Source organism: Peromyscus californicus, unplaced genomic scaffold (genome assembly GCF_007827085.1).
Source record: "Peromyscus californicus insignis strain IS unplaced genomic scaffold, ASM782708v3 Scaffold_21__1_contigs__length_65335640, whole genome shotgun sequence".
Taxonomy (NCBI): Eukaryota; Metazoa; Chordata; class Mammalia; order Rodentia; family Cricetidae; genus Peromyscus; species Peromyscus californicus.
The window spans coordinates 43,857,298-43,885,170 of record NW_026294514.1 but is presented as its reverse complement, the minus strand read 5'-3'; the positions used below and the strand labels follow the sequence as shown (position 1 = coordinate 43,885,170).

The following is a 27,873-nucleotide window of genomic DNA, read 5'->3' as shown; positions in this document are numbered from 1 at the left end:
GTGGAAGCCAGAAGAGGGCATCAGGTCCCCAGGAGCTACATGGGTGGTTCTAAGGTTATGGGTGCTGGGAACCAAACGCAGGTCCTCTGGCAGAGCAGAAAGCACTCTGAACTGCTGAGCTACTCCAGCCCGACGTTATTGTTCTTTCTGAATAGCCACAGCTCCTCTTCTCAGCAGCCAACTACTTTACAAGTTACTTTACAGCAGAGTAAAAGCAATTCACAAGTTCTAACTCAAACACCGTGAACCTGGCACTACTAATCAGAATTGCAGAAATCGTAAGGGCAAGTCAGGCAGTGGTGGCACAGGCCTTTGACCACAGCACTCGGGAGGCAGAGGCAGGCTGATCTCTGGGTTGAAGGCCAGCCCGGTCTATGTAGTCGTTCCAGGACAGCCAAGGCTACTCAGGGAAACAGCATCAGTGGGAAAGTGAAAACTGGTACCACCACTCTGGAAAATTCTTTTGCATGATTTACTGAAGCTGAAAGGCACAAAGCCTGTGAGTGCACAATTCTACACCCAGGTACACACATAACAAAATGCAGCACATATAAACCAAAGCCAACAATAATGTTCACAGAAGCGCTGCACCCAGTAGCTGAAAACTAAAACTCTGTGTAGACCAGGCTGTCCTGGAACTCTCTGTGTAGACCAGGCTGGCCATGAAAGGACAGGGCATTTCAATCATATTGATTTCCAGGTCCCTGTGGTGTTTACACAGTCCAATTACCATCAAGTTGCATAGCATTCATAAATCTGTGTGTTATACTTCCCAGGCAATTAATTTTAAAACACTATGGATTTTTTTTTTTTTTTGTTGTTTTTTTTTTTGTTTTTCGAGACAGGGTTTCTCTGTGTAGCTTTGCGCCTTTCCTGGAACTCGCTCTGGAGCCCAGGCTGGCCTCGAACTCACAGAGATCCGCCTGGCTCTGCCTCCCGAGTGCTGGGATTAAAGGCGTGCGCCACCACCGCCCGGCGGATTTTTTAAAGTAATATTTAAATCACTTTATTTGCTTTTAACATACCAAACAGCCAAAATTAGGCAATTGATCCTCCCTAGGAAGAGGCACCTGGAATGGAATGCTAGGACCAATAGCTTTTTTCACAGTTCCAATATGAGTGCCCACATGACCACAAATCTTAAAGGGTAACTCTCTGGGTAAAATTGGTAAAATTCCAATTTCTACTTTTTATGCATTATTTTGAGCCACCACTTTTAAAATATAGACTGGAAAACTTTCACCATTTCTGAAAATTTGGTGTTTTTATTTGTGACACTAAGAAAAATGGAGACCCTGAAACACAAAGAACAGAAATGGCAAATAGGAGTGTCTACTTAGACTATTTCCAGAAGATAACGGGAGCAGGTGACTAGGGCAGAAGCGTATCTAAAATACCAAGCTCAATGTGTTGGCATGTGTCTGTTCCTTCAAGAGGCTGAGGCAAAATGTCATTATTACAAAAGCATAAAGAAAACCTGTAGGGAGCTGGTTCTGATGACGTGAACTGTGGGAAAGCTGGCAGGCGGACCAACTCAGCTGCTGGCCAGGCCTAGCTCCAGGGCTTCGAGTTGGCCCACCCTAACGTCCTCCCCATCTAGGAGCTGCTGGAGCCAGTGAAGGCCGACCGACCCTTTGGGTCCACAGCTGCAGGATCCTCATGACTCAGGGCAACAGCAGGATAGCTGAGTCTCCATGAGGGTCCAGTATTGATGCCATAGCAGAAGCCGGAGGCGTTGAACTTGCCTGATGACTAACTGCAATGAACATTCACAAGTAAAGCTGTTTGGGCAAAAGGGTATACTGTGTGATACACCACAACTTCCAACAACACTACAATGAACAAATGAGAATGTGGTGGAGGAGCAGAACGGTACATCACAGAACACTGTGGTTGACAGGGGAGCAGGTCATTGCCCAGAGGGGTCCACAAGATGTTTTGGTTTTTTTTTTTAAAGATATATTTATTTATTACTATACAGTGTTCTGCCTGCATGTATGCCTGCAGGCCAGAAGAGGGCACCAGATCTCATCATAGATGGTTGTGAGCCACCATGTGGTTGCTGGAAATTGAACTCAGGTCCTCTGGAAGAGCAGTCAGTGCCCTTAACCTCTGAGCCATCTCTTCAGCCCCTTACTTCATTTTTTTTTTATTTACTTTTGAGGGGAGGCTACAAGGGTGGAGGGTGGACATGGAAGGCCTGGGAAAAAAGTAGGATTGGGATGCATGATGTGAAATTCCCAAAGATTCAATAAAAACTGTTACAATTTTTTTTTTTTTTTTTGGTTTTTTTTTTTTTTTTTTTTTTGGTTTTTCAAGACAGGGTTTCTCTGTGTAGCTTTGCGCCTTTCCTGGAACTCATTTTGGAGACCAGGCTGGGCTTGAACTCACAGAGATCCACCTGCCTGTGCCTCCCGAGTGCTGGGATTAAAGGCGTGCGCCACCACCGCCCAGCTACAGATTTTTTAAATAAATAAACAAAATGAAAACCTGTACTTACTCCTTTTTTCCTTTTTCTTAAATTTTCCTTTTTTCTTCCCATGATCTTTCTCATCATCAGACACTATTTCAGGAGGCTCATGGAGGATGTCATGAGGAGGCGAGGGCTCACCCGTCCGGTACAATCCAGGAAATTTTGTAGGGCTGATCTCCTCAGAGCTGGGGGTCCGGGTCAGCCCGCTGCCATGCTCCACCCTGCGGTGTTCACTAGGGCTGCTGGTGGGGGGCAGGAAGCACTCGGTCATGCTGATGCCCTGACAAGAAAGGGAAGCGGTCTTCTCCGTTACCTATCCATCACCTGCATGGGAGAAAGAAAAGCATCAGCACACACTGCCCAAGAATCAGAACATCACAGACACCAAGAACCCTGGTCTTCCATCACAAGGTACATCCCAGGTTCTCGGAGCTCAGACACAGCAGATGAAAACCAGAGTCTCAGGAGAGACACAGGTACCTGTAATCCAAGCAGTCAGAAGCCGAGCTACAAGTCTAAGGCCAGCTTGAGCAACATAGCAAGTTTCAGGCTATCTTGGGCTATAGAGTAAGACCCTGTCTCAGACAGAACAGTAATAATAATACAATAATGAGTTCCCTTTAAAAAAAAAAACTCATCTCTGGGTGTAGTGGTGCATTCCTGTAAGCCCAGCACTCAGGAGATGAGACAGGCGGATCTGTTTGAGGCCAGCCTGGTCTATATAGTTAGTTCCAGGACAGCCAGGGTTCTGTAGAGAGACCCTATCTTTAAAAAAATAATTTTTTTTTTGGTTTTTCGAGACAGGGTTTCTCTGTGCAGCTTTGCGCCTTTCCTGGGACTCACTTGGTAGCCCAGGCTGGCCTCGAACTCACAGAGATCCGCCTGGCTCTGCCTCCCGAGTGCTGGGATTAAAGGCGTGCGCCACCACCGCCCGGCGAAAAAAAAAAATTAATAATTTTTAAAAAGAACTCATCAATGTAAAGGGCTTCATTTTAATTGTTATTCAACATAAGACCTTTATTTTTAAACTCCACTCTATCCAAGCAACCATCAATAACAAATTACAAAAGTCATATAACTATACAAGAACAGTTCATATATGTCATGTCATTATAATTTACAATGGCTGAAATAATGTTTAATGACTCACATTAACAGCAGTTCACTAACTATAATTGTATGTTGTTTGCAGTTCTTATGTCGAGTGTGGTGATACTTTATTTGTGCACCCCAGTAAAGTTTATTTAGAGATCAGAGGACAGAACCAGCCACTATATTAAACGTAGAGGTTAGGCAGTGGTAGCACACACCTTTAATCCTAGCATTCGGGAGGCAGAGACCCATCCAGATCTCTGTGAGTTCAAGGCCCCACTGGGAACAGTGCCAGACATGGTGGCACACACCTTTAATCCCATCACTAACCATAGAGATTTGGAGGTCTGTATAGACAGTCAGGAAGTGATGTAGCTGGGCGGAAAAAGGACGTAAGATGGCAGAACACAGAAAGGTATATAGGCATGGGTATACAGGAAGTAGCTCTCTCGGCTGAGGATTTCCTAGTGGTAAGAACGAGGCTGGCTTCTTTCTGCTTCTCTGATCTCAGTTTTCACCCCACTATCTGGCTGGGGATTTTTATTAATAAGACCGTTTAGTAAGACGAATTGCTGGTCTATTCTGTATGGCAGGTACACTGAAAGAAACAACAGCTCATTTAATCAACCCCCCACAGGAAGTGTTTTCACTACGAGAGACAAGCATAAGAAATGTTCAAGTTGGCTGCTTCTCCTTTTCTAGACGGAGTACACACAAAGTACTTTGTTCAAATGCTGTGATGCACACCTGTCACCCTAATCCTCAGAAGTCAGAGCCAAGGAGATTCCAAGGTTAAGGCCAGGCTGGGCTACAGAGAAGCAAGTTCAAGGCCAACTCGGGCTGTACAGTGACACACTGCTCTTAAAAACAAACAACAACAAAGTCCTTTGATTGATTGATTGATTGATTGATTGATTTTTTAAGACAGAGTCTCACCATGTAGCCCTGGCTGGCCTGGAACTTGTTATGTAGACCAGGCTGGCCTTGAACTCACAGAGTTCCTGCCTCTGCCTCCTGAGTGCTGGAATTAAAGGCATGTCCAACCATGCCTGGCTTGGTTTTCTTTCATTTACTGGTATTTCTTTCTCATGTAGTCCATGCTGGCCTCAAATTCTTTATGTAGCCAAGGATAACCCTGAACTTCTAGCCCTCCTGCCTCTACCTCCCCAGTGCTGGGATTACAGGCATGGGTCACCAGTCCTGGCTCTTGGTAATTTTTATGGTATGTAAATTAGATCTTAATAAAGCTTTAAAAAAAAAGCATCAGTAGTCCTTCCCTGGGTAAGTCAGTAGTCTCTTCCCTAGTAAGCCACTCCATCCACTACCTACAGGCCCTGGCAACTTGAATATACCTATTTGAATTATATTCCTGTATCTATCTGCCTTGCTTACTTAGTACAACCCAAAGCACCCAAATAGTCAAATGTCTACTTAATAAACTATTATCTGATAAAACAAAGAAGCCACAAACCTTGCCCTTAGCTTTCAATTCCAGTTCAGAAAGAAAAAGAAAAAAGGGGGGGGTGCTTTACAGGAGTTCCTCAGGCTTTGGGGATTCATATAATTAGTACAGTTAGCCTACGGGGAAATTAGTGGCTATTTACAATGAGAAAAACTAAGGCTCAGAGAGCATAGGTAACTTCCCTAAATCACACAGCTAGATAAAGATAAAAGACGCATTCCTTCCACCACACCTCCCTCATATACACTTACAAAAGCCAGTAGGAGAAGAAAAGACACAAACAGGAGTCTATGGGACTTAGGAGAAGCTGGGGACACTGGTCCAAACACAGCAGCTCCTGAAGCACAAGATGGGGAGGGGGTAGTGACCTGTAACTCCCAAACTCAAGAGGCCAGGGCTGTCGGCCAGCAAGCTCCAGGTAACCAATCAATGCAAGAGCTGTGAGCACAGCCGAAGGGCAGGAAGACCTGCAGACAATGCCAGCTTTTCTTTTTTAAGATTTATTTATTTGATGTATACCTGTGTGAGAAAAGTGTCTATGCATGTGCATGAAATGCATGTAATCCCCATGGAGGCCAGAAGAGTCCATCAGATCCCCTGGAACTGGAGTTACAGGCAACTATGAATTACCCAATGTGCTTGCTGGAAACCAAACCTGGGTTGTCTGCAAGAGCATCAAGTGCTCCTAACCACTGAGCCCTCCAGTCCCATACAATGCCAGATTTTGACATTCAATCCCCTGTGCTCCTGAAGTATTTGAAAATTATACCTACATTTACATATAATCCTGGCTTACTGTTATTTTTACTAAGTTTCCATACTAAATTGACAAAAAATAAGAGTTTTGTTCATAAAACCACAGCTGCCTTGTAAAGCTATCCCAAAGAATAATTAATTTACACTATGGACTAAGTATGTCTCCCCCAAACCCCTCCATAGAAATGTCACCTCCAAAGTGACAGCATTAATTAGGAGCTGCAATGCTTTGGAAGGGCCTATGTCATTAGGGCCCTCACCAACGGCAATCTGAATCTTCAAGGACTGAGGAGCTCAGGCTCACTGTTGGCTGCAGACCCCAGCAAGCAGACTCGAGACACTGACTCGGAAGGCAGAACGGGCTCTCAGACTGCCCGGCCTCCCCAGCAATGAGCAGCGCCAGTGCTGGCCTGTTAGCACTATGACAAGACATCTTGACTCAGATGCAGCTGGAAAGAGCTGCAGTCACAAGCAGACACAAACGACTGTGGGGGTTAGATACGGAAGAAGAACAACGTGCTTCATCAGAAGAGAGCCGCAGAAAACCGGAACTCCACAGCTGAGTAGAAGAGAAAGAATTCAAATGGTCTCTATGCAGTAAATTTAAGTATAAATATCCAAAGGCAAGATAATAAATAACAGACCCCAGGAATTCCTATTTCTAATGCAAAAGGAAATCTGGTATTTTTCTTAATTTGAATAGAATGTATACATATTCCTCCTAGTAAGACAATTAAAAATTCCAGACAGCAGATTTTTCAAAAAGAAAAGAAAATGGAAAGAAGACAGGCCGGTTAAGAACCTAAAGACAGATGAGACCTGGGGTGACTTTCTCAAGCTTTTGTCCCTTCTTCCATCCTCCCCCCTTTTCTCCTCTTCTCCCCATGGTGGGCACCGCCCCGTGTGTGTGTGTGTGTGTGTGTGTGTGTGTGTGTGTGTGTGTTAGCCAAAGAAAGAAGTCTTACAGAATTTACACGCTTTAGCTGGGAAGAGAGACTCTCCATTGGTAAGATGCTGTCAGAAGACCTGCCCCTAGGCAAGTCTGCACGCACTGTCTTAATTAGTGACTGACAGGAGAGGGCCCATCCCACCGTGGGTGGTTCCACCCTGGACAGGTGGTCCTGGGTCCCATAAGAAAGCAAGAGGAGCAAGCTATGGGGAGCAAGCCAGTAAGCAGTGTTCCTCCATGGCCTCTGCGTCAGCTCCTGCTTTCAGGTTCCTGTCTTAAATTCCTGCCCTGACTTCCTTCAGTGATGGACTATTACCTGGAAGTGTAAACTGAAATCAACCCATTCCTCCCCAAGCTGCTTTGGTCATGGTGTTTTACATCAGCAACAGAGACTCTAAGACCACATTATAACAAATTCTTAAGGTATTCTTTACAGAAGAAGCTTACTGTGTCTCGGGGTTGCAAGGGATTTGGTTGTGTTCTTTCAGGCCTGCTGTGAGACGGTACATCATGTTAAGATGTACAGGGTAAAGACATTCACTCACACCATGGCCAGAAATCAGGAGAGAGGCAGGAGTGGCTGTGTAGGTCCTACTACCTACCCCTTGGGACAACCCAACTTCTCACTAAACACCATCTCTTAAAGGCTTTAACTCCTCCCAAATAATGCCAACCTAGGGACCAAACCTTTAGGAAATGGGTTTCTGAGGAACCCTCAAAAATCTAAATTATAGCATAATCCAAACCAAAAACATATTGAGTTGTACAGTTCACAAACGAAAGTATACCAGTGGTCAATAAAGTCAAGGAAAAAAGCTCTATATAACTAACCATCCAAGAAATGCAAATTAAAATATCTTAAGCTATTATAGTCATCATCTAGAATGGCTAACATTTTAAAGGAATGACAATTTCTAATTCTGATGTGGATTTGGAGCACCCAGAAGTCTAAATACTGATGGAGTGTGGGAATGTAAAGTTTTTTTGTTGTTGTTGTTTGTTTTTTGGTGCCTGTCCTGGAACTCACTCTGTAGACCAGGCTGGCCTCAAACTCACAGAGATCTGCCTGCCTCTGCCTGAATGCTGGGATTAAACGTGTGTGCCACCATCGCCCGGCCGGGACTGTAAAGTTTAACCACTTTGGATAGCTGCCAGTATCTGGGTCAACATACCTTCCCATATGACCCAACAATTCTACTTATGAATAATATCCACCCAAGGGAATTAGAAACAAAAGACAAAATGATCAGAGTAGATAATGTTAAGAGTCAAAACTAGCCTTCAATCCCAGCACTCGGAAAGCAGAGGGGGGCGGGGGGGGGGGGGGGGGTTTGCTCTGAGTTCCAGGACAGTCAAGGCTACACAGAGAAACCTTGTCTTCAAAAAAAAAAACCAACAGTCAAAACTAGAAACATTACAAGAAACTTTGAACGCTGACATCCTAACTAACAGATTCTGGTCTGATCTCTGAGGGGTCAGTCAGAACCAGACACTGAAAACAGCATTATGCTTTGAGGTAGTGTGAAACACATTGTCTTGAGCACAATCCTGAAGACATTTCGCTGCAGTTATGCAAATTTTCCAAAATCTGAAAGAAAAAAAAAAAAACCTTCTGTCCTAAGCATTTCAGATAAATGACACCCTACATATTTCATTATTACTTCTCAATCTTTTCGCTAAAGCCAAGTGTAGGATCAACCTGTATTTAGGTGAGGTTCTAAAACAAGCTGTCATCCAGGTACTGAGAATTTAGAAGATATGGGGACTGTGTAAACAGGTGCATGAGAGAACATTCTGCTCTGACAGGCATATGGACTAGAGTACGCAACTGCTAAAAGTTATCAAATGTTGTATTTCATTGAATATAAACTGTAAAGAAGAAATAAAAAGACCATAAGTATTTGAGGAGTTATTAAAAAGATGGCCTTACCCTTCCAAAGGTCTGTATTCTACTCCACACACACTTAGGACAGGTATGTCTAATTCCAGGGAGTCCCGTGACAGAACAAGCTCTCTCCAGAGAGAACTGAATTTACGATTATCAGATAAATGTTTAAGAACGCTTCTCAAAAAAAACCCAAAAAACAAAAAACCAAGCCACAAGCTACACATTACCTTTCAAGTAGTCTCTCTGCTCTTGTACCAGTTAATCAGCATGAAAGACAAGAATGCCCAGTTATGCAAAGACAGAGAGAACAAGGTAAATACAGAACAAAGAAATTACGATTACAAATTTAAATCTCATGTAATGAGCTTTCAAAAACAATCCTACTGGTTCACTAAACATTGTTCAAACATAAAGCTTATTCTAGAAAACCTGTTAACACCTGGCTGTGGTGGTGCATGCCTTTGCCTTTAATCCCAGCACTCAGGAGGCAGAGGCAGGCGGATCTCTGTGTTTGAGGCCAGCCTGGTCTACAGAGTCAATTTCAGGACAGCCAGGGCTACACAGAGAAACCCTGTGTGTGTGTGGGGGGGGGGATCAACAGTTTGCTCAGCCAATTACAAGTTAACTGATTCAATTTTTCATAAAAGCCTGTTATTAGTAAGTGTTACCCTTAAATACACTAGAAGCAGCTTTTCTCTTTAAAGGTTTCCTTTTCTAAATGAATGATTAGGTGTGTTTGTGAGAGTGAGAGAGAGGTCTAGGAGAGGAAAAGGGGGGGAGGGTCAGAAGCATCAGACCCCCTAGAGCCAGAGTTACTTACAGGCAACTATGAGGCCCCTGACAGAGGAGTTGGGAACCAAGCTCAGGTCCTCTACAGGTGCAGCACATATTCTTAACCACTAAGTCATCTCTCCTGCTCACTTTTTCTCATTTTCATGGTTCTTAAAAATAATCTATGGGGCTGGAGAGGTGGCTCAGAGGTTAAGAGCACTGACTGTTCTTCCAGAGGTCCTGAGTTCAATTCCCAGCAACCACGTGATGGCTCATAAAAATCTAAAATGAAATCTGATGCCCTCTTTTGGCCTGCAGGTAAATATACAGACAGAACACTGTATACATATATAATAAATACAATAAATCTATAAATTAGAAGTCTCTAACCTATCTACCAGGGATCTAAATATTGGTTTACCAAGGCCTTGTATATTAAACATTAACTAATATGACTCTAATGTTTCAGAGTATTATTGGGGCACCTTTTGTGTGGGTTTGGTTGTTGCTTTTCTGGATCTTGTTCTGTGGCCCACCCTGGCCTGGAGCACGGGTTGATCTTCATTCCTGCCAATCAACCTGCCAAAGCCTTGGGTCACCCTTCTCAGGAATGTCTATTTTCAAATAAAGAAAGGAGACTGTCCCAGAATAAGACAGGCTAAATGGTAAAGCCGTTAAAGTGTTTCTAACAACACGCACACACATGCACCCCAACAAAGCATTTCATGAAACTTCTGATAGGAAAGTTTCCTGTGGGCAGGGGAGCTGTGGAAGCAGCTAAAACACAAAAAACCAGGTCCAACTTGCTAACAGCACTGCAGCTTAAGGACATTAGAGTAGTATCTTAAAATCTCTGGTCAGTTCCAAAAGTCATTCCAGAATACGGGTAAACGGAGCTGTTTTCAAGCAGGACCTCAAGAACCTGCTTCCCACATGCTTCCCAAGAAGCCCACAAAACCCAGGCCACAGACTGAGCAGGAGGAGACTGTTGAGTCCAGCTAGAGAACCCCCAGGGGAGGCGGTGGGAAAGCAAGCCTGAGCCCACCTAGTCCACAGACACATGAGAACCAGGGACTTGGCATACGTGTGCTGACATGCGAAAGAACCCTGGGGCTGCAGGTAACCGTGTTAAGAACAGAGCAAATAAAGCAGGTGAAGTGAGCCGGGCGGTGGTGGCGCACGCCTTTAATCCCAGCACTAGGGAGGCAGAGGCAGGCGGATCTCTGCGAGTTCAAGGCCAGCCTGGGCTACAGAGTGAGTTTCAGGAAAGGTGCAAAGCTACACAGAGAAACCCTGTCTCAAAAAACCTAAAAAAAAAAAAAAGCAGGTCAAGTGAGACACAACCATCACTCAGGGCAAGAAAGAAACCAAACTGCAGCCACTGCCTGCCTGTGTAAAATAGCTGTCCAGTCATGACAACGAGTACTGACTTAACCAAACATGGGGATCTGCCACAGTAGGGGACCGGACTGGAGCAAAGGTAAAGAGACAGGAATCTCCACCTGACAATGTCCACCAGGGATCTTTAAAACCAGCGTCTCAAGAAATAGCAGTTTAAGAGATGACCATGGGAGTGCATACCTGTAATTCCCAGCCCTGGGGGAGGGGAGGGCATCAAAGCAGCTTTGGCTATGTACACAGCAAGACCTTGTCTCAACAACAACAACAAAAAAGAAAAAGAAAGAGAGAGAGAGAGAGAAAGAAAGAAAGAGAGAGAGAAAAAAAAGAGCAACTTAAGTATACTGAGATGGAAAACAATTACAGAAGAAATAGCTCAAAGAAAAATCCTACAATTGGGAGGTTCAAGATTAAGGCAGAGGGGCTGGAGAGGAACGTATACTTTCCTCCTCATTAACAGCAACTAATAACGGACTAACGGGCAGAGAGAACTGTTCTCAGTGTAAAGTTAACCTAAGAAGCTACAATCTACAGAACACATGTCCCATGGCCTATGTGGAAGTTTAAATGCTGAGGGTCCGGATATTAGATGTTGAAAACTCAACAAGAGAAACCAACAGCACCTGACAGAGGTTAAGAGCACTGACTGCTCTTCCAGCAACCACATGGTGGCTCACAACCATCTGTAATGGGATCTGGTGCCCTCTTCTGACCTGTAGTTATAAATGCTGTATACAAAATAAATAAATAAATAATAATTAAAAAAAAAAAAAAAAAAAAAAAAAGACTGAGGCAGAAACAGTGTTGATTCCATGTTCTGGTCCCCAAGATGTCCCAGGCTGTCCTTGCTGGAAGTCATGTAACTGCCATGTAGGCTGTACTCATGCTAGATTTATTGTGCAAAAGGATATAAACAAAGCAGCAAAGGTGAAGGTGAACTGGGTGACTGCCTGAGGAAACGGCCCAAGCTTCCCAAGAGACTGCAGCCATGGACGGCTCTGGCCAGAGGCTCTTCTTCCTTCAAGGGGGGCCACACAACACGAGCCTGTCCACAGCTTCCCATCTGGCCTGAGGGTGGTCTGAGGTCTGCTGCAGGAGCTCCTGCACAAGCACACATGACTTCCTAGCTATTCTTCCTAATGACTTGATTCAACTTAAAAACATAACAAATAAAATCCATGTTTCACAGAAGAAAAAAATCATAAATCTTTTAAAATAGGTGAAACGTGCTCTAGAATATAAACACTTTGTTAACCTTGAAGTGGGTCAGAAATAATCCTGCAGACTGAGCAGCATCGAAGAGTCTCCCATGATCACATGTGTAAAGCATATGACAACACATTTACAGGGGAATAATTCCTTATGAACATCCCTACAGACCAATTATTATCTAAATGAACTGCTATACAGTTAATCCTCTCAAATCTGTTAACGTCATTTAGGTGGTACTTAACAGATACTTTACCCATTTAGTTTTTTCCTTATAAATCGTTAGCCTTAATCTCTTGCTTAGCTTTTTTCTCTACCCCCAGGTGCTTATCCAAACAAATAAACTTTTAATTAGAGTCCCCACATGTGACTCACAGAAATTCCCTGAGCTACATGATTGTTTCCCACACAGCTTCCTAGCATCCTGAGGCAGAGTAAAATAACACGCCTAAAGCAAGCCACACAGGTAGAAATCATCCCAACAAACATGACACTCTAAAATTACAACAGGTACCAACGTATACTTTCCTCCTCATTAACAGCAACTAATAATGGACTAACGGGCAGAGAGAACTGTTCTCAGTGTAAAATTAACCTAAGAAGCTACAATCTACAGAACACATGTCCCGTGTGGCCTATGTGGAAGTTTAAATGCTGAGGGTCCGGATATTAGATGTTGAAAACTCAACAAAAGAAACCAACAGCACCTGACACCTGCAGCTACCGCCTGCAGAAGGGAGCAAACGCAGCCCTGCATACTGCAGCCTAAAGAAGGGAGCAAGTGCAGCACCCCACACTGCAGCCTGCAGAAGGGAGCAAATGCAGCCCTGCATACTGCAGCCTGCAGAAGGGAGCAAGTGCACCCCTGCATACTGCAGCCTACAGAAGGGAGCAAGTGCACCCCTGTATACTGCAGCCTACAGAAGGGAGCAAACGCAGCACCACATACATACTGCAGCCTGCAGAAGGGAGCAAGTGCAGCCCTGTATACTGCAGCCTGCAGAAGGGAGCAAGTGCAGTCCTGCATACTGCAGCCTACAGAAGGGAGCAAACGCAGTCCTGCATACTGCAGCCTGCAGAAGGGAGCAAACGCAGTCCTGTATACTGCAGCCTGCAGAAGGGAGCAAACGCAGCACTGCAAACTGCTGCCAAGACCAAAGAGTACTCAGGAAAAACCCGCACTGGGTTCCGCCTGCAAACAAAATCAAAGTGCCATCACTAGCTCGGTACAGAAGACAAAAAGGCCTCCTTTGGAGAAAACGGGGTGTGTGCACACGTATATATGTATGTGTAATAAGCAAGGGGCTGAAGACATGGCTCAGCAGTTAAGACTTACTGCTCTTCCAGGAGAACTCAGTTTGGTCCCCAGCACCCGCCCCAGGCGGCTCACGCACCTGTTACTCCAGCTCAAGGGATCTGAAGCCTCTGGCCTCCTTGGGGACCTGCATCCACATGTACATACCTAATGCAAACACACCCACACATAATTTAAAATAGTAAAAATAGGCCAGACAGTGATGTCGCACACCTTTAATCCCAGCACTCAGGAGGCAGAGGCAGGTGGATCTCTGAGTTTGAGGCCAGCCTGGGCTACAGAGTGAGTTCCAGGACAGCCCAGGGCCACACAAGGCTACCCTGTCTGGGAAAAACCTAAAAGAAAATAGTAATAATAATGTTTTTAAAATGTAATAATTATCATTACCAGGAACTAAACAGTGAAGCTTTTTTATTTTTGTTTTTGGAGACAGGGTTTCTCTGTGTAGTTTTGGTGCCTGTCCTGGAACTCACTCTGTAGACCAGGCCGGCCTTGAACTCACAGGGATCTGCCTGGCTCTGCCTCCCGAGTGCTGGGATAAAGGCGTGTGCCACCGCTGCCCGGCACAGTGAAGCATTTTTGAAGAAATATCATACCCTTCTAGGGGAGACCTCTTACTGACACAAAGTCATGATCTCATATATTCTCAAGTAAACTTGAAATTTACATTTCACGAGGAGAGGACTAAAACACTTTCATAAAAATAAAATTCACATTACTGGTTAGACTAGAACTGGATAAAATTATCATCTCCCTATGGTTTCCCAATAGTGCACCAAAGTACCCCCAAGGATACCCGCAAAGATCTGAGGCAGCTATGGGCATCTCAAGTCTGCGGGAAACAGTGATCACAGTATCTGTTGGGTACTGCACAAACCTCTTGTAAAAGCAGTTCCTTTTCAACAACAGGCTGTCCACATGCCTCTTAACGACTCTGCAAATACTCGTTTTCTGGGGCAGTGTGACAAAAACAAAAAATAATACTCTGTAAAAATTAACACAGAACCGGAAATGAGAGACAGTCTGACCTCACAGATTAAAGCTGTAGTCACACACACACACACACACACACAAGCCACTAGAAATTTTAGCTATTAAGAATGAAATGAAATGTTTTTTCAACTTAAGTATATTACTTTTCAAGCGGCTACTAAGGTGCTGAGACCCTGTTATAGTCACAGGATCTGATTCTAAGGATCCTGTCGACATCTGAGTCTGAGGGTATCCAAGTGCTTTCTATAAAGTGATATATTATTGGCATATAATATATGCACATCTTCCCATGTAATATAAAGCAGATTCTTACATTTTCACCACTCATGACTCCCTTCTCAAGACATTTTTATATAATTCCAGGTATATAGGTATATTACTGATAATCATAAAGGAATTCCTTTTAAAAGGGTGAATGTGCTTGTCCACAAACCTGATGCCCTGACCCACACAGTGGAAGGAGAAAACTGACTCCCACAGGTTGTCATAGGCTGGCTCTGAGACACCAACCCTCTCACACACAACAACTCATTTTCAAGCTTTTTTGGGGTGTATACGCAATTTTACCACATATTAAAGACAAAAGCAATTCTGCACACTAACAAGATGGATGTGCTTGTTTATTTTTGCATAAAGAATCAAATCTTGGGGCTGGAGCAACGGCTCAGTTTGTTAAAACATTGGCTGCTCTTCCAGAGGACCCAGGTTCAATTCCCAGCATCCACATAGCAGTTCACAACTGTCTGTAACTCTAGATCCAGGGGATCTGACACCTTCACAACAATGCATATAAAAATAAAGTTAAATAAATTATTTAAAAAAAGAATCAAATCTTGAATAAACATTTGATATTTATGAAACTCAAGTCAGTAACTCCGCAACTGTGTGTGGAGGGTACATGTATGTGTCATGCAGGTACACACGCACATATGTGCACATCGGTTAGAAGACAGTCACTCTCCACCTTAGTTTCTGAAACAGAATCAATCACTGAACCTGAACTGGCCAGTGAGTAAACTCCAGCAGTCCACCTGTCTGTTGCCCCAGCATGAGAGCAGTGGCCTGAGCCACCATGCCCTCCCTGCCCCAGCACGGGGTACAGGCACATGCCACCATGCCCACTTTTACAGGGAAGCCAGGGATCTGAACTTGGGTCATCATGTTTACACAGGAAGCATTCCATCATCTGAGCTCTCTTCTCAAGACTCTCAAGTACTGTTGTTTTCAAAAAATTACTATTGTATATGTGTATGTGTGATGCATGTGTGAGTGCAGGCACACACATGCCACAGCACGTGTGTGGAGGTCAGTGAACAATTTGGGGGGACTGGTTCTCTTCTTCCAAAGTGGGTTCTTGCTGTGGAATAATCCTTCTGTACACTGTGTGAATATATGTCGATATGACTGGTTTAATAAACAAGCTGACTGGCCAATAGTTGAACAGGATAAAGTTAGGTGGGAAAGTCAAACTGAGAATGATGGGAAGAAGGGCGGAGCCAGGAGTCACCAGCCAGATGGAGGAGTCAGACACACAAAATGGGAGAGAGGTATAAAAGGCACAAGCCTCGGGGTAGCACACAGATTAATAAAAATGGGTTAAGTTGTAAGAGCTAGTTAGTAACAAGCCTGAGGTATTGGCTGGGCATTTATAATTGATATAAGTCTCCATGTTGGTTATTTGGGAGCAGGTGGTCAGGACAGGAAAACTCCACCTACAGGTTCCAGGGATAGAACTCTGGTTGAAGTCTTGAATGGTAGCACTTTTACCCATCTCACCAGGCCCAATTTTTAAAATCAAACATTCTGAAACAATAAAATCCAAGGATGTACTGCTTTGATATTTACATGTTGAAAAATGATGGTAGGAAACCATTAAAAGTCTTCATTTCCAGTAATGAAATCATTAAGTCTCTCTAAGAGCAGAAACTGGGCATATACAATAAAAAAACACTGCAGTTCATAACACACAGTAGTCCCAAATCTGAGCAGAGGTGTTTTAAGAGGCATTCACTAACACTGCATGGTGTGACAGCGGGTAAGGTGCAAGGTGAACACCTTCGTTGTTCAGAACCCAGGCTACAGTGAAGTCACAATTCAACATGAACAAGCGCTAGCAGAAACACTTAGGGTCCTTACCCACTGATTCTGAGTGAAAGTTGGGGTGTCTTACGTTCAGAAGCCTCTTCCTGCTGCAGGTTTTCTAACTCAACAGCCAGTTCCACAGCCCAGTTTAAGGAGCTCTGCTGTAAATGTGACTCACAATACCTAATGCACACAAACAGTTATATTCTCAAAGACTTACTTTACTTGTACTCATGTCTTCATGAGTATGTCTGTTTGTAGGTTTGTGCACATGTGAGCGCAAGTGCCCTCAGAGTCTAGGAGAGGGTATCAGGTCCCCTGGAGCTGGCATTACAGGCAGCTGTGAGCTGTCTGATGGCAGGTGATGGTAATGGAACCCAGGTCCTTCTGGAAGAGCAATAAACACTCCTAACTGCTGAGTCATTTCTCCAGCCCCATTATAATGTTTTGTTTGGGGAATAATGACAAGAAACATCTGCTCACGTTCTACTAACACAATGTTTTACACCCAGTGGGCTGAATCCACAAATGTGAGACTTGTAAACAGAGGGGTCAACTGCATATTTGGCTGAAGGCACCCATCACAGAGTATGGGAGGCAAGTGGATCTCTGTGAGTTCAAGTCCAGCCTGGTCTACAAAGTGAGCTCCAGGACGGCCAAGGGTATCCAGAAAGACCCTGTGTCAAAAAAGAGAGAGAGAAAGGAAAGAAGGAAGAAAGGAGGGAGGGATCTGTCTATACAGACAGACTATACAGAAAGACTGTGTCACTTAAAGAAAAAGAGAGTTAAAAACAAAAGCCTAATGGAAAACATTAGGACTCTGCCTCACCAAAAGGTAACAGCAATAAAAAGATAGAAATTGTTTTTAAATTAATGAAATAGAAATTCTGAAGTTCGAGGCGCTGGAGATGGAGAGAAGGCTCAGCAGGTAAGTTAAGAGCACCTGCTATTCCTGCAGAGGACTCAAGCTCAATTCCCAGCACCCACGTGGATTCAACATTTTTTAGTCTACATAAATTCTGAAGTTGAAAGGATAGTAATACAAAGAAAAGTTCATTAGAGCCAACAATTGATCTAGGCACAGACTAAGGAACCAGTGAATGTAGATCAACTCAGACAGCTAGGGCAGTCTCCTGATCAGAAAGAAAAAAGAATGAAAATATAACAGCCCAGCCAGGCAGTGCTGGCACACACCTTTAATCCCAGCACTCAGGAGGCAGAGGCAGGCGAGGCAGATCTCTGTGAGCTCAAGGCCAGCTTGGTCTACAGAGTGAGATCAAGGACAGCCCAGATGGTTTCACAAAGAAACCGTCTCAAAAAATAAGGGAACAGAGCCCAAGTGGTATGTGAAAGAGCATCATGAATTTTTGCCAAAACACAAGTTACAGACATCCTAAAAGAAGAGAGGAACAGAAAGAATATTTAAGAAACAATGGCTCACACACTTCCCAACTTAATGAACACACTCAGCTCCAAACAGGATAAACCTGCATAGATCCACATCAAGACACAGCCTCAGTAGTTAAAGGACAGGCACAGTCTTCGAATCAATGACAGGAATTACTCAAACAATGACAGCTGACCACATCAGATCCCATGGAGACCAGAATGCAGAGTAACAAAGAATTGAAAGGAAAAACTTTCTCATTGGACATGTGACACACTCCTGTATCCCAGCACCCAGGAGGCTAACACAGGAGGACCACAAACTTGAGGTCAGTCTGGACAACACAGACAAACCCTTTCCAATAAATAAGTAAAGTTTTTTAAAGAGATAGCAAGAGGTGGGTGGTGGCACATGCCTTTAGTCCCAGCACTCAGCACTCAGGAGGCAGCGGCAGGTCTCTGTGAGTTGGAGGCCAGCCTGGTCTACAGAGTGAATTCCAGGGCAGCCAGGGCTACACAGAGAAACGCTGTCTTGAAAAGAAGAAAAAAAAGAGGGGGTGGGGGACGGACAAGAAGTACATACAAACAGTAACCAGCAGTGTCAGAAACTAAACCACCTCTTGAATTTATGTAATAAGTGGATAACGGGTAACTCCATTGAAGAAGCATGACAATTATAAATGTTTATGCATCTAAAGATACAAAACAAAAACTAACAAATCTGAAAGAACTACTTCAACAATTGGAGACTTCAATACTCCCACCTAAGTAATAATCCAACTAGAGAGATCAACCAGAACACAGACCACTTAAAAACCTATCACCCTCCAGACATCTAACAGAACATTCTGCCCAGCAATAGTCTACCACAAATTATGGGAAACATTCTCCAGGACAGGTCACAAAGCAAGTGTCAATAAACTTCACAAGAATGAAATCATGTGAAGTATGTTTTCTAACCACAATCAAATAAAACTAGCTGTCAGTAACAGACAAAACACTGAGCATGTAGAAACTTAAAACTTACATAGAAATCAAGCCATGCAATCATCAAACTAAGAATGCCACTGAACACCCAGAGCTGACATCATACTTAATGATGAAGGACTCAAGTTCTCCTCCCAAGATCACAAACAAGACCAGGAGGTTTGCTCCTGCAACGTCATTCAACTCTGCACTAGAAATTCTTGCCTGGAATTAGGAGAGAAAAAGCCTGAATAAATAAGAATTATAAATAAAGGAAGTAGCAAAATCCCCTCTATTTGCAGAAGGGCAGGACCTGACAGAAAACTCCAATGAATAGAGCAATGAAGTTCAAAACCTTAGGAAGACAGAAACCAGTTGTATATTCATACACGTTAGTAATGTACAGACATTTAACAATGAACATCACAAAAAATGAAAAGGAACAATTTCATTTGCAATAACATACAAAAGAGTAAATAGGAGTAAATTTAATCAAGGAAGTAAAAGGCTTGTACAATGCTAACTATAAAACACTGCTGGAAGAAATTATACACAGCTTATGAAAAGAAGTCTCTGTTAATAAACACAGATTTTTTTTAACTCTATGTGGGTTTATCCAGAAAGAATTTCATTGTAAAATGTCATGGCCTTTTTTGCAGATATTTCACTTTCATATGAATCTGCAAGGGGCCCATGGTAGCAACAACAACCAAAAATTGAAGAGAGAGAGAAAAAAAAAAAGGAACTAAGTTGAAGAACTCATTATTTCCTGATTTTTTCAAAAATGTACTATAAAGCTGGAATAATCAAAACAGCATGTGGACTAGAAGACACACTTAAGAACACTGACTGTTCTTCAAAGAACCGAGGCTCAGTTCCCAGTACCCCAGGGCAGCTCAATAACCATCGTATCTGTAACTCCAGTTCCAGAGGATCCAACGCCCTCTCTGGCCTCCAAGGGCACCAAGCACATATATGGTGCACAAACACACGAGCAGGCAAAGCACCCACACGTAAAATAAAAATATCTCAGTCTTTAAAAAAAGTACAGGTTACCATGTAGGGGGTACACAGGCTGACTGATGACTCAAGCTGACAGTCTAGGCATAAACCCATGCATCTGTGGTCAAACGGTTCCAATAAGGATGTCATAGCTATCCAATCAGAACAAAAAAGGAACACGGCCAATTGAATTACTACATGCCATAAAGAGACCCCTATCTCACACTGTAAATTATATGACTCCAACTCAGATACAGGAACTAAAACAATACAATTATAAGAATAAATATTCAAAGGTATTACATCAAAAGTGTAACAAATAACAACACAGGTAACTTATAAACCAAAATATTTGTGACTCAGAAGACTCAAAGTGAAGACAACCAGAGAATGAGAGAATGTTTGTAAATCATATAGTTTATAAGGGTCTTGTATCCAAAATATACAAAGAACTCTTACCATTCAACAAGAAACAGACAATCTATCAGACAAGAGATTTGAACAGCTGTTTCTCCAAAGATAAACAAATGACCATCAAACACATGAAGAAAAGATATTCAAAAGCATTAGCCACGGGGAAAATGTAACTCAAGTCCACAAGGGAAAGAAAGGAAACAGCAAGTGTTGGCCGCGATGAGAGGCACTGGAGGCCTGGGCTGTAAACAATGGTGCAGCCCCTGGAGGACTGGTTTGCAGTTTCCTAAGACCCTAGCGTAGTTACCATGCGATCTGGCTCCTGACTGCACTTCTTATATCAAATGTAATTTTTCCCAATTCTCCAGACACCAGCTGGATGCTCTGTAATTCAATTTAATTCTGACAGTATCGTCAAGAGTTAGTGTCAGACTCCATAATTCTAAGTGCTCAGTCCCACATGCAGCGCTCACTTGGGATGTCAATCACAAGCCCTATACCACCTCCTGTATATCTGACCAAGCAGCTATACAACCAACTGTGTTCTCACAACTTCCATCTCAGGTGCACTTATGTTATGCTAGAGGTCAGAGAACAAGTTCATCCTCTCTTCAACCCTGTGGGCTTCAGAAATCAAAGTCAGGTCATCATCAGTCCTGGCCAGAGGCACCCTTACCCGATGACCAATCTCACCAGTCCAGGTTTAGTATTTTGTAAGAATATTTTTATACATCTTGGGAAAATACTTAACTCACATTTACCAATTTGTGGTAGTAGATGTCATAAATTAACAAGCAGCCAATGAAGTCCCTACAAGGTTGAGAAAGAAAGGCCCCAAGTGCAGAAGCCTCTGCCCTATGAAACTGGGATGCAGACCTCCCCTAGTACAAGGACGTATTCAGCAACCCAGAATCTCTCCGAACCCCACTGCTGAGGGTTTTTGTTTGTTTGTTTGTTTTAAGATTTTAATTATGTGTATCTCTGGGGGGGAAAGGGGTTTGCGCACATGAGTGCAGTACCCAATGATTCCAGAAGAGGGCATCAGATCCTCAGAGCTAGAGATACAGGAGGATGTGAGAGCTGTTTGGTTTGAACACTGGGAATTGAACGAGGGTCTTTTACAGGTGCAGTATGTGTTCTTAATTGCTGAGCACTCTCTCTCCAGCTGTTGAAGGGCTTTTATGGAGGTCTCATTTCAAAGGTATGATCATCGGCCATTGGTAACCAAACACCATTTTTTGCAGCTTTCCCCTCTCACCCTACTCCCAACTAGGACAAAAAAAGTCCAACAGTAAATCATGCAGTTGGTTCATCTGGCAAACAGCTCCCAGCCTGAAGTTATGCCTGCTCCCTACCCTCCTTCTAAGCAAATCATTACTTCATTCACAGAAACTGAGCATGACTGAAAGAGTTAAGCATGGGTAAAGGTAAGACCCCCTCCCCCAGTGGGTTTCTGGAACAAAAACAGTTCCAAAGCCTCCATCTACTGTATTTTACTATGCACACCTACAAGTTTAATGAGATTAGTAACAGTAACAAGTACGACAAGACACTCTATCAGTAGAGCCAGAAACCGAGAGGGCTACTGTGGCCGTTTGAGTGAGAAATGTCCCCACGCATTTGAACACTTGTCCCGGTTGGTGTCCTAAGTACATCACTGGGCTGGGCTTTCAGAGTTTACGGCCTGACCCCCGCTTCAGCTCACTCTCTTTGCTTCTTGTATGTGGCTGGAAATGTGATCTCTCAGCTTCCTGTTCCGACCATCATTCATGTCACTTGCGGCCACACCTCTCTGCCATGATGAACTCTTACCCCTCTGGAACTGTAAGTCAGAAACTCTTTGTCCCAGAAGTTGCTTTTGGTCATGGTATTTTATCACAGCAATGAAAGGTAACTAACGTAACCACAAATGAGTACTGGGATGCTCAAGCTGTCTATCTGGGGCTTTATTCAGAAATGTTTCAAAGTGTTGGCACCGGCTACCATATCCCTAGATCCTTGTATGAGGTGAAGGCAGTAATGGACGATCACCTGAGTACATTGACATTAAATTTCCGAAACGGGCAATCAACAGGCACAGAAGTAGATGAATGGGTAAGCAGAACAGTGAGTGACTGCAGACAGGTGGCAGGCTTTGGAGGAAGGAGGGGGTAGTAATGACAACGTTCTAAAACTTAATCGTGTTATCATGGTCACACTAAAAAACACTGAACCGTAACTTTTTAAAAAGCTAAATTTGAGTTGGGAAGATGGCTTGTTCCCTAAGCTCCTTGCTGTGAAAAGATGAGAACCTGATTTCAGTCCCCCAGAACCACTAAGGCTGGGTGCGGCACAAGCTCTAAGCACCCCAGTCCCAGTGCTGGGGAGGCAGGAGGACCTCTGCAGTTTGCCATTCATCCATCTGTATCAACCATCTGTATCAGGTTCACAGAGAGTCCCTGCCTCAAAACGTAAGGTGGAGAGCCACTGAGGGAGACATCCAAACTCAACCTCTGGCCTCCAAGGGCATGCGCGCACGCACGCGCGCGCGCACACACACACACACACACACACACACACACACACACACACACACACACACACACAGGAAGGTTATTTTATTACACAGGAATTAAGTTTCAGAAAAGGCATTATTTTCTAAAGTAGGTTCCGGTCTTCAGCATGTTGAAATCCCTGCCTTGGCCTTCACCACCTCCTGCGGCCCACTCCAGTCAGTGCTGGGGGCCATGTCAATCTGCTTTCTCTCTCTCTGACCTCTCCCCTCAAGGAAGTTTCTTCTTCACTTATCCTACCAAACTGCCACAAATTTAACCCAACACACTCCTAAGAATCTTTATCAAATTCAATGACTTTCTATTTATCAAACTCGAAAGATTCTGATCATGCTTATTCTGACCAACTACTCAGAGCATTTATTATTTTTTAATTATGTACCCAGGTGTGGTGGCACATACCTCTAATCCCAGCACTCAGGAGGCAGAGGCAGGGGATTCTCTTTGAGTTCAAGACCAGCTGGGTCTACACAGTGAGGTCCAGGACAGCCAAGACTACACAGAAAGACCCTGTCTCAAAATAAGAAAAAAAGGTGTAGGTTAGTTTGGATGCCCCTGGAGGCCAGAGGTGTTGGTTCCCTCCGGAGCTGCGGTTACAGGCAGTTATGAACCACTCAATATGGCTGCTGGGAACCGACCTCGGGGCCTCTGGAACAGCAGCGAGAGTTCTCAACTGCTGAGCTGTCTCTCTAGCCCCCTACTCAAGAGAATTTCAAGTAACGCTTTCATCTTTTTGTTGGTGCTGATGTTTATTTTGTATTTTGAGATAGGTCTTGCTATCTGGTCTCAAACTTCCTGCAGAGTCTCCCTGGTGCTGGGATTATAGGTACCAACCCCACACCTGACAGGGCTTTCTTCTTATTTTCTTTTCTGGAATTAGCTGTGAAGATAGTAGCCTTCACAACCACCCTCTCAGCTGGACACAGTGATTCACACTGTGAAGCCCAGCACTGAGACAGCTGAGGCAGAAGGAACACTCCTTCTGAGGTCAAGGCCAGCCTGGACTACAGAATGAAACCATAGCTCAAAAAAACTTGAAAAAAAAAAAGGACCCTCTTTTGGCTTCTATGACATTTCATTATGGATGCCTCGACATCACCAAACTTTCTTTGTTTTTGGTTTTTCAAAACAGGGTTTCTCTGTAGACCAGGCTGGCCTTGAACTCAAAGATCTGCCTGCCTCTGCCTCCCAAACGCTGGGATTAAAGGTATATGCCAGCACCACCTGGCCAATCAAACATTTTTGAATGTCACTTTCCAACACATCCTCCTCTGTCTGGATTTTAATGGTCTCTGGGGTCTATTTTTAGAACTGATTGCTGTCGGCAAACTCTTCCCGTGGGTGGTCTCTAAACAAAGCTTCAGCTACCACTTACAGTATACTGCGAGGAGACTGATGAGAAGGCTCACACCTAAAAAGACAATACAGTGTGCTGACCGCTCATCAACACACACACACACACACACACACACACACACACACACACACACACACACACACACACACGGAAAAACTCTGAAGCAGATGATTCTCCCTGCAAATAACACCCACTCAATAAGCCAGAAGCCAACATTCAGTTCCTTTTCACACTTACTCCCCTTCCGGAATTCTCTGTCTCGGATATCTTATCATTGTTTCTCAAGGACCCAGGATGAAATCAAAGTCATTGTATCCAATTATTTCACCCTCAATTTCCAATACCAATCTTTGCTAAATCCTATTCAGTGTATTCTCCTAACTTTTTCTGCTTTCGGTAATCTGAGACTGCATTAGTTTTAGACCCTATTTCTCACCTCAATTATTGACAATAACAAAGACTTTCTAAAGCCTTCCTGTACTCAATTCTATAGAGCCTCCATACTCTGAAATCTACACTCTACCATTCTAGAGTGATCTTTCTAAAATGAAAACAGTAAGTTTAAACCCACACATTGTATTATTACCTATAGTGAGGGCGCTAAAATCCTTAGCATGGCAGACAGTTTTTGAAGGTTCATCAGTACAGCCTCATCTTCTGCTCCCTCATCCACAACCGACGCGACAGCTACAGAACCAACTCACCTGTCTGAAATGTTCCAAAGAAGTGCTCATGCTTCCTACTTGTCTCTTTCCAGCCCCTTCAGCCTAAAGTTCCTTTTCTAATTAATTTTGCTGGATCCCTAAGGACATAACATTCATAACAGGATTAAACACTGGTTGGACCGGCAGAGGTTGGCCAGTCTGCCTGTCTCTCCCACCCCCATCCCCTTCCCTTCTCGGTTCTGTTGCAATGACTCCTATTTGCTTGCAGGACAGAGCTGAAATTGCTGATGGTATACAGACGACCTCCCCAGTTCCATGTCTCACCACCACCAGACCCAGGTACCCAGCTATACTTGAGGTAGGTAGGGGTGTGTGTGTGTGTGTGTGTGTGTGTGTGTGTGTGTGTGTGTGTGTGTGTCCCCTCGAAGATGCTACCATGTAGCTAGTTTTACGTGGTTTTGCATACACTCTCCCCCATCGAACTGCTCATCAGTTCTGTGGCTGTCCAGTCGCTTTCACAATGTTAGATATCTTCCCCTGGGCATTCTCAACCCATGTTTTCATCACTGTTTACCCATGGCTCTTTTCTAACTACTGCCCTCTTCCATAGCTTCTCCCTTAAGAAATGGAGAATTACCTCTTGTATACATTCACAGAACCCCCATATTTTCTACAAAGCCCTCTTAGAAACATGTTGTAGTTTGTGGGCTGACTGCTGTAACACAGTGGTTGAGTGCTTTCCTAATGTGTCCAAGACCCTGGGTTCACTCCCTAGCATGTATCTGTGTGTATGTGTGTATAAAACAAAGTATTTTATGTATACTTATGTATTACTTGTTGACAATTCAAGAGATACACCTGACCATCTGAAAGCAGGTGGTCTTATCCATTTTCAAGTTCTCTAAACACAGTAATTTTTGTATTCTAAATAATCTGCATTTTCCCCATGTTCTGTCTTACACATACCAGCATATATTCTATCAGGGTTTTCTTTTTGAAAGAAAAGAATAGCTAGACATGGAAGCACATGCCTTTAATCCCAGCACTCAGAAGCCAGAAGCAGGAAGAGCTCTGTGAATTCTAAGACAGCCTGGTCTTAGGAAGGTTCCGGGACAACCAGAGTTACACAGTGAGATCCTGAACCTCTCCCCAGTAAAGAAAAAAACAACAGAACACACTTTGGGACCATGTTCTGAACTAATCTCTTCTTGCCAAGCAATGGACTGTGCAAATTAACTGCACAAAATAAAGTTAACATTTGCTTTAAATTTTTATTATTTTTAGTCCTGGGAAGGTGTGCAATTACCTGTGGAGACCAGAGTTGTTGGACTTCCTTGGGAACTGGACTTACAGGCAGTTGGAAATGGCCTGATGTGGGTACTGGGAACCAAACCCTGGTCCCAATGCACACTTTTTAAAATACCACTTCTTTCTAAATTATGAAAAAAATAGTTTCTGTAAATTTGACTATGAGAAGCCACCTTTTGTAAAGACATCAAATTCAGTTACCTTACCTTGTGTCTAGATACTTTGTTTAAAAAATTATTTAACAGTAGCTACCATTAAACCAACCTATCTCTCTTGGATCTCTGAGACACTGAAAAGTGGGAACCACTGTACTGACTCCCAATCCCTATTTAAAGCCAACACCACTGAGAAAGTGATGTGACCTTTTCCATTCACGGTCTTGTTTCTTCCTTTACACGTGCTGGCAACCTGAACACCAAGCCAAATGTGGGCCTATTCCTTATCATCACTTCAATATTTTGTGAATAACTCCCAAGTATGATGGAAGGCTACCCAAAGCACCACAGCGTTGGCCCACACCCATTCCATGAAAACCACTGAGGCTGGGCAGTGCAGCACCTCAATGCCCACATGGTAGCCCTTCTGTCACGAGCACAGACCTCCCACGGAAACGTCAGTGATCTTCAAGAACCATACTCAACCTTAGGGTACGAATGCTGCCCTCTCCGGAAGAACGCTCGATAAATACTCTCCAAACTTGAACCAGCACTACTACTTCAGAAGACTGGGAAGTGGAAAATTTTGTCAAACCTGTTTCCCAACGACATATATAAAAGACGAAAAAGAAAGCTGGCCTCGATCAAGAACACCGTGGCCCAAAAACACTTGAAAATGCGTTGAGCATGGAGTTCTGAACTCCAGATCTGGCCGTCCATGGCCACTGAAACTGAAGCAAGGACCTCTGCAACCAGGAGCGCCCCCTGCCCCAACACCAGCCCCGGGCAACAGCAGGAGCTGCTCGCCGACTCCACCCCGCAAGCACGGGGACAGGTGGGCATGCCAGGTGCGACGCACACACCGGAAGGCTGAGGAAGGCCAGTCCCCCGGCGCAGCTCCGGCCAGGTGTGGCCGGCAGAGATGCCCCGCGGCCTGGAAGCTCCGAGAAACCGCTGGGTTCCCAGCTCGCCCCTGGCTCCAAGAGCAGCAACAGGACACACCCGGGAGCACCCAGGGAGGCCTGTCGGGCAGGCGGCGTGACCCACCCCCAAAGAGCAAGCTTGCGGGGAGGGGGGCCGGGGGCGGGGGGGAAGGGTGAAGCCTGCCCGGAGAACCTAAGGAGCGGCAGCCACGCCCCCCACCCCCAACTCCAATTCCGAGCCCAGGATCCCAAGCCCAGCATGCTGCCTGACAGGCGCGGGCGCGAGGCCCGGCGCGCGAGCCGTGGGCACCGCGCCGCCGCAGCGCGGCGACCCCCGCAAAGCGACCGCTCCCCGCCACTGACCAGTGCCTGCCGCCCAGCGACCGTCGGCTCCGCTGCAGCAGCCGCCGCCGCCTCCTCGCCCTCACGCAGCCGCCACGACCGCCGCCTCCTGCGCTGGCCCCCTGGCCGGCCGCGGGAGCCCCATTCCCACCCCGCCCAGCCTCCGCCTGTTTACAATGATTGGGACAGAACAGGACGGGCCGGCCCAGCGCGCACGCGCACTCCCTCCTCCCGCCGCAGCCGGCTTCCCGGGTCCTCGGATTCTTGACTCTGACGGCTAAGACCGTCCTGGGCTAACGCCCCGTGCCCTCGCGCGGGGCACGCCGGGAGTGGTAGTTCTAGGAACCCCGACACCCCGCTGCCTGAGGCCCGTGCCTCGGACATAAACTACAACACCCAGGAAGCACCACGCCTC

The 27,873-nt window shown here is 44.6% G+C and overlaps 1 protein-coding gene across 1 annotated transcript in view; it reads right to left on the bottom strand.

The window, feature by feature from the left end:
* Ralbp1 (ralA binding protein 1) overlaps window positions 1–27,650 on the bottom strand; it is a 44,428-nt gene extending 16,778 nt beyond the window's left edge. Inside the window, exons 1-2 of the mRNA XM_052750217.1 lie at window positions 27,480–27,650; window positions 2,501–2,797 (exon numbers count right to left, since the gene is read on the bottom strand). Coding sequence (XP_052606177.1) covers window positions 2,501–2,744 — 244 coding nt within the window. The 5' untranslated portion in view covers window positions 2,745–2,797; window positions 27,480–27,650. The remainder of the gene's footprint in view (window positions 1–2,500; window positions 2,798–27,479) is intronic.
* Window positions 27,651–27,873: the final 223 nt, after the last annotated feature.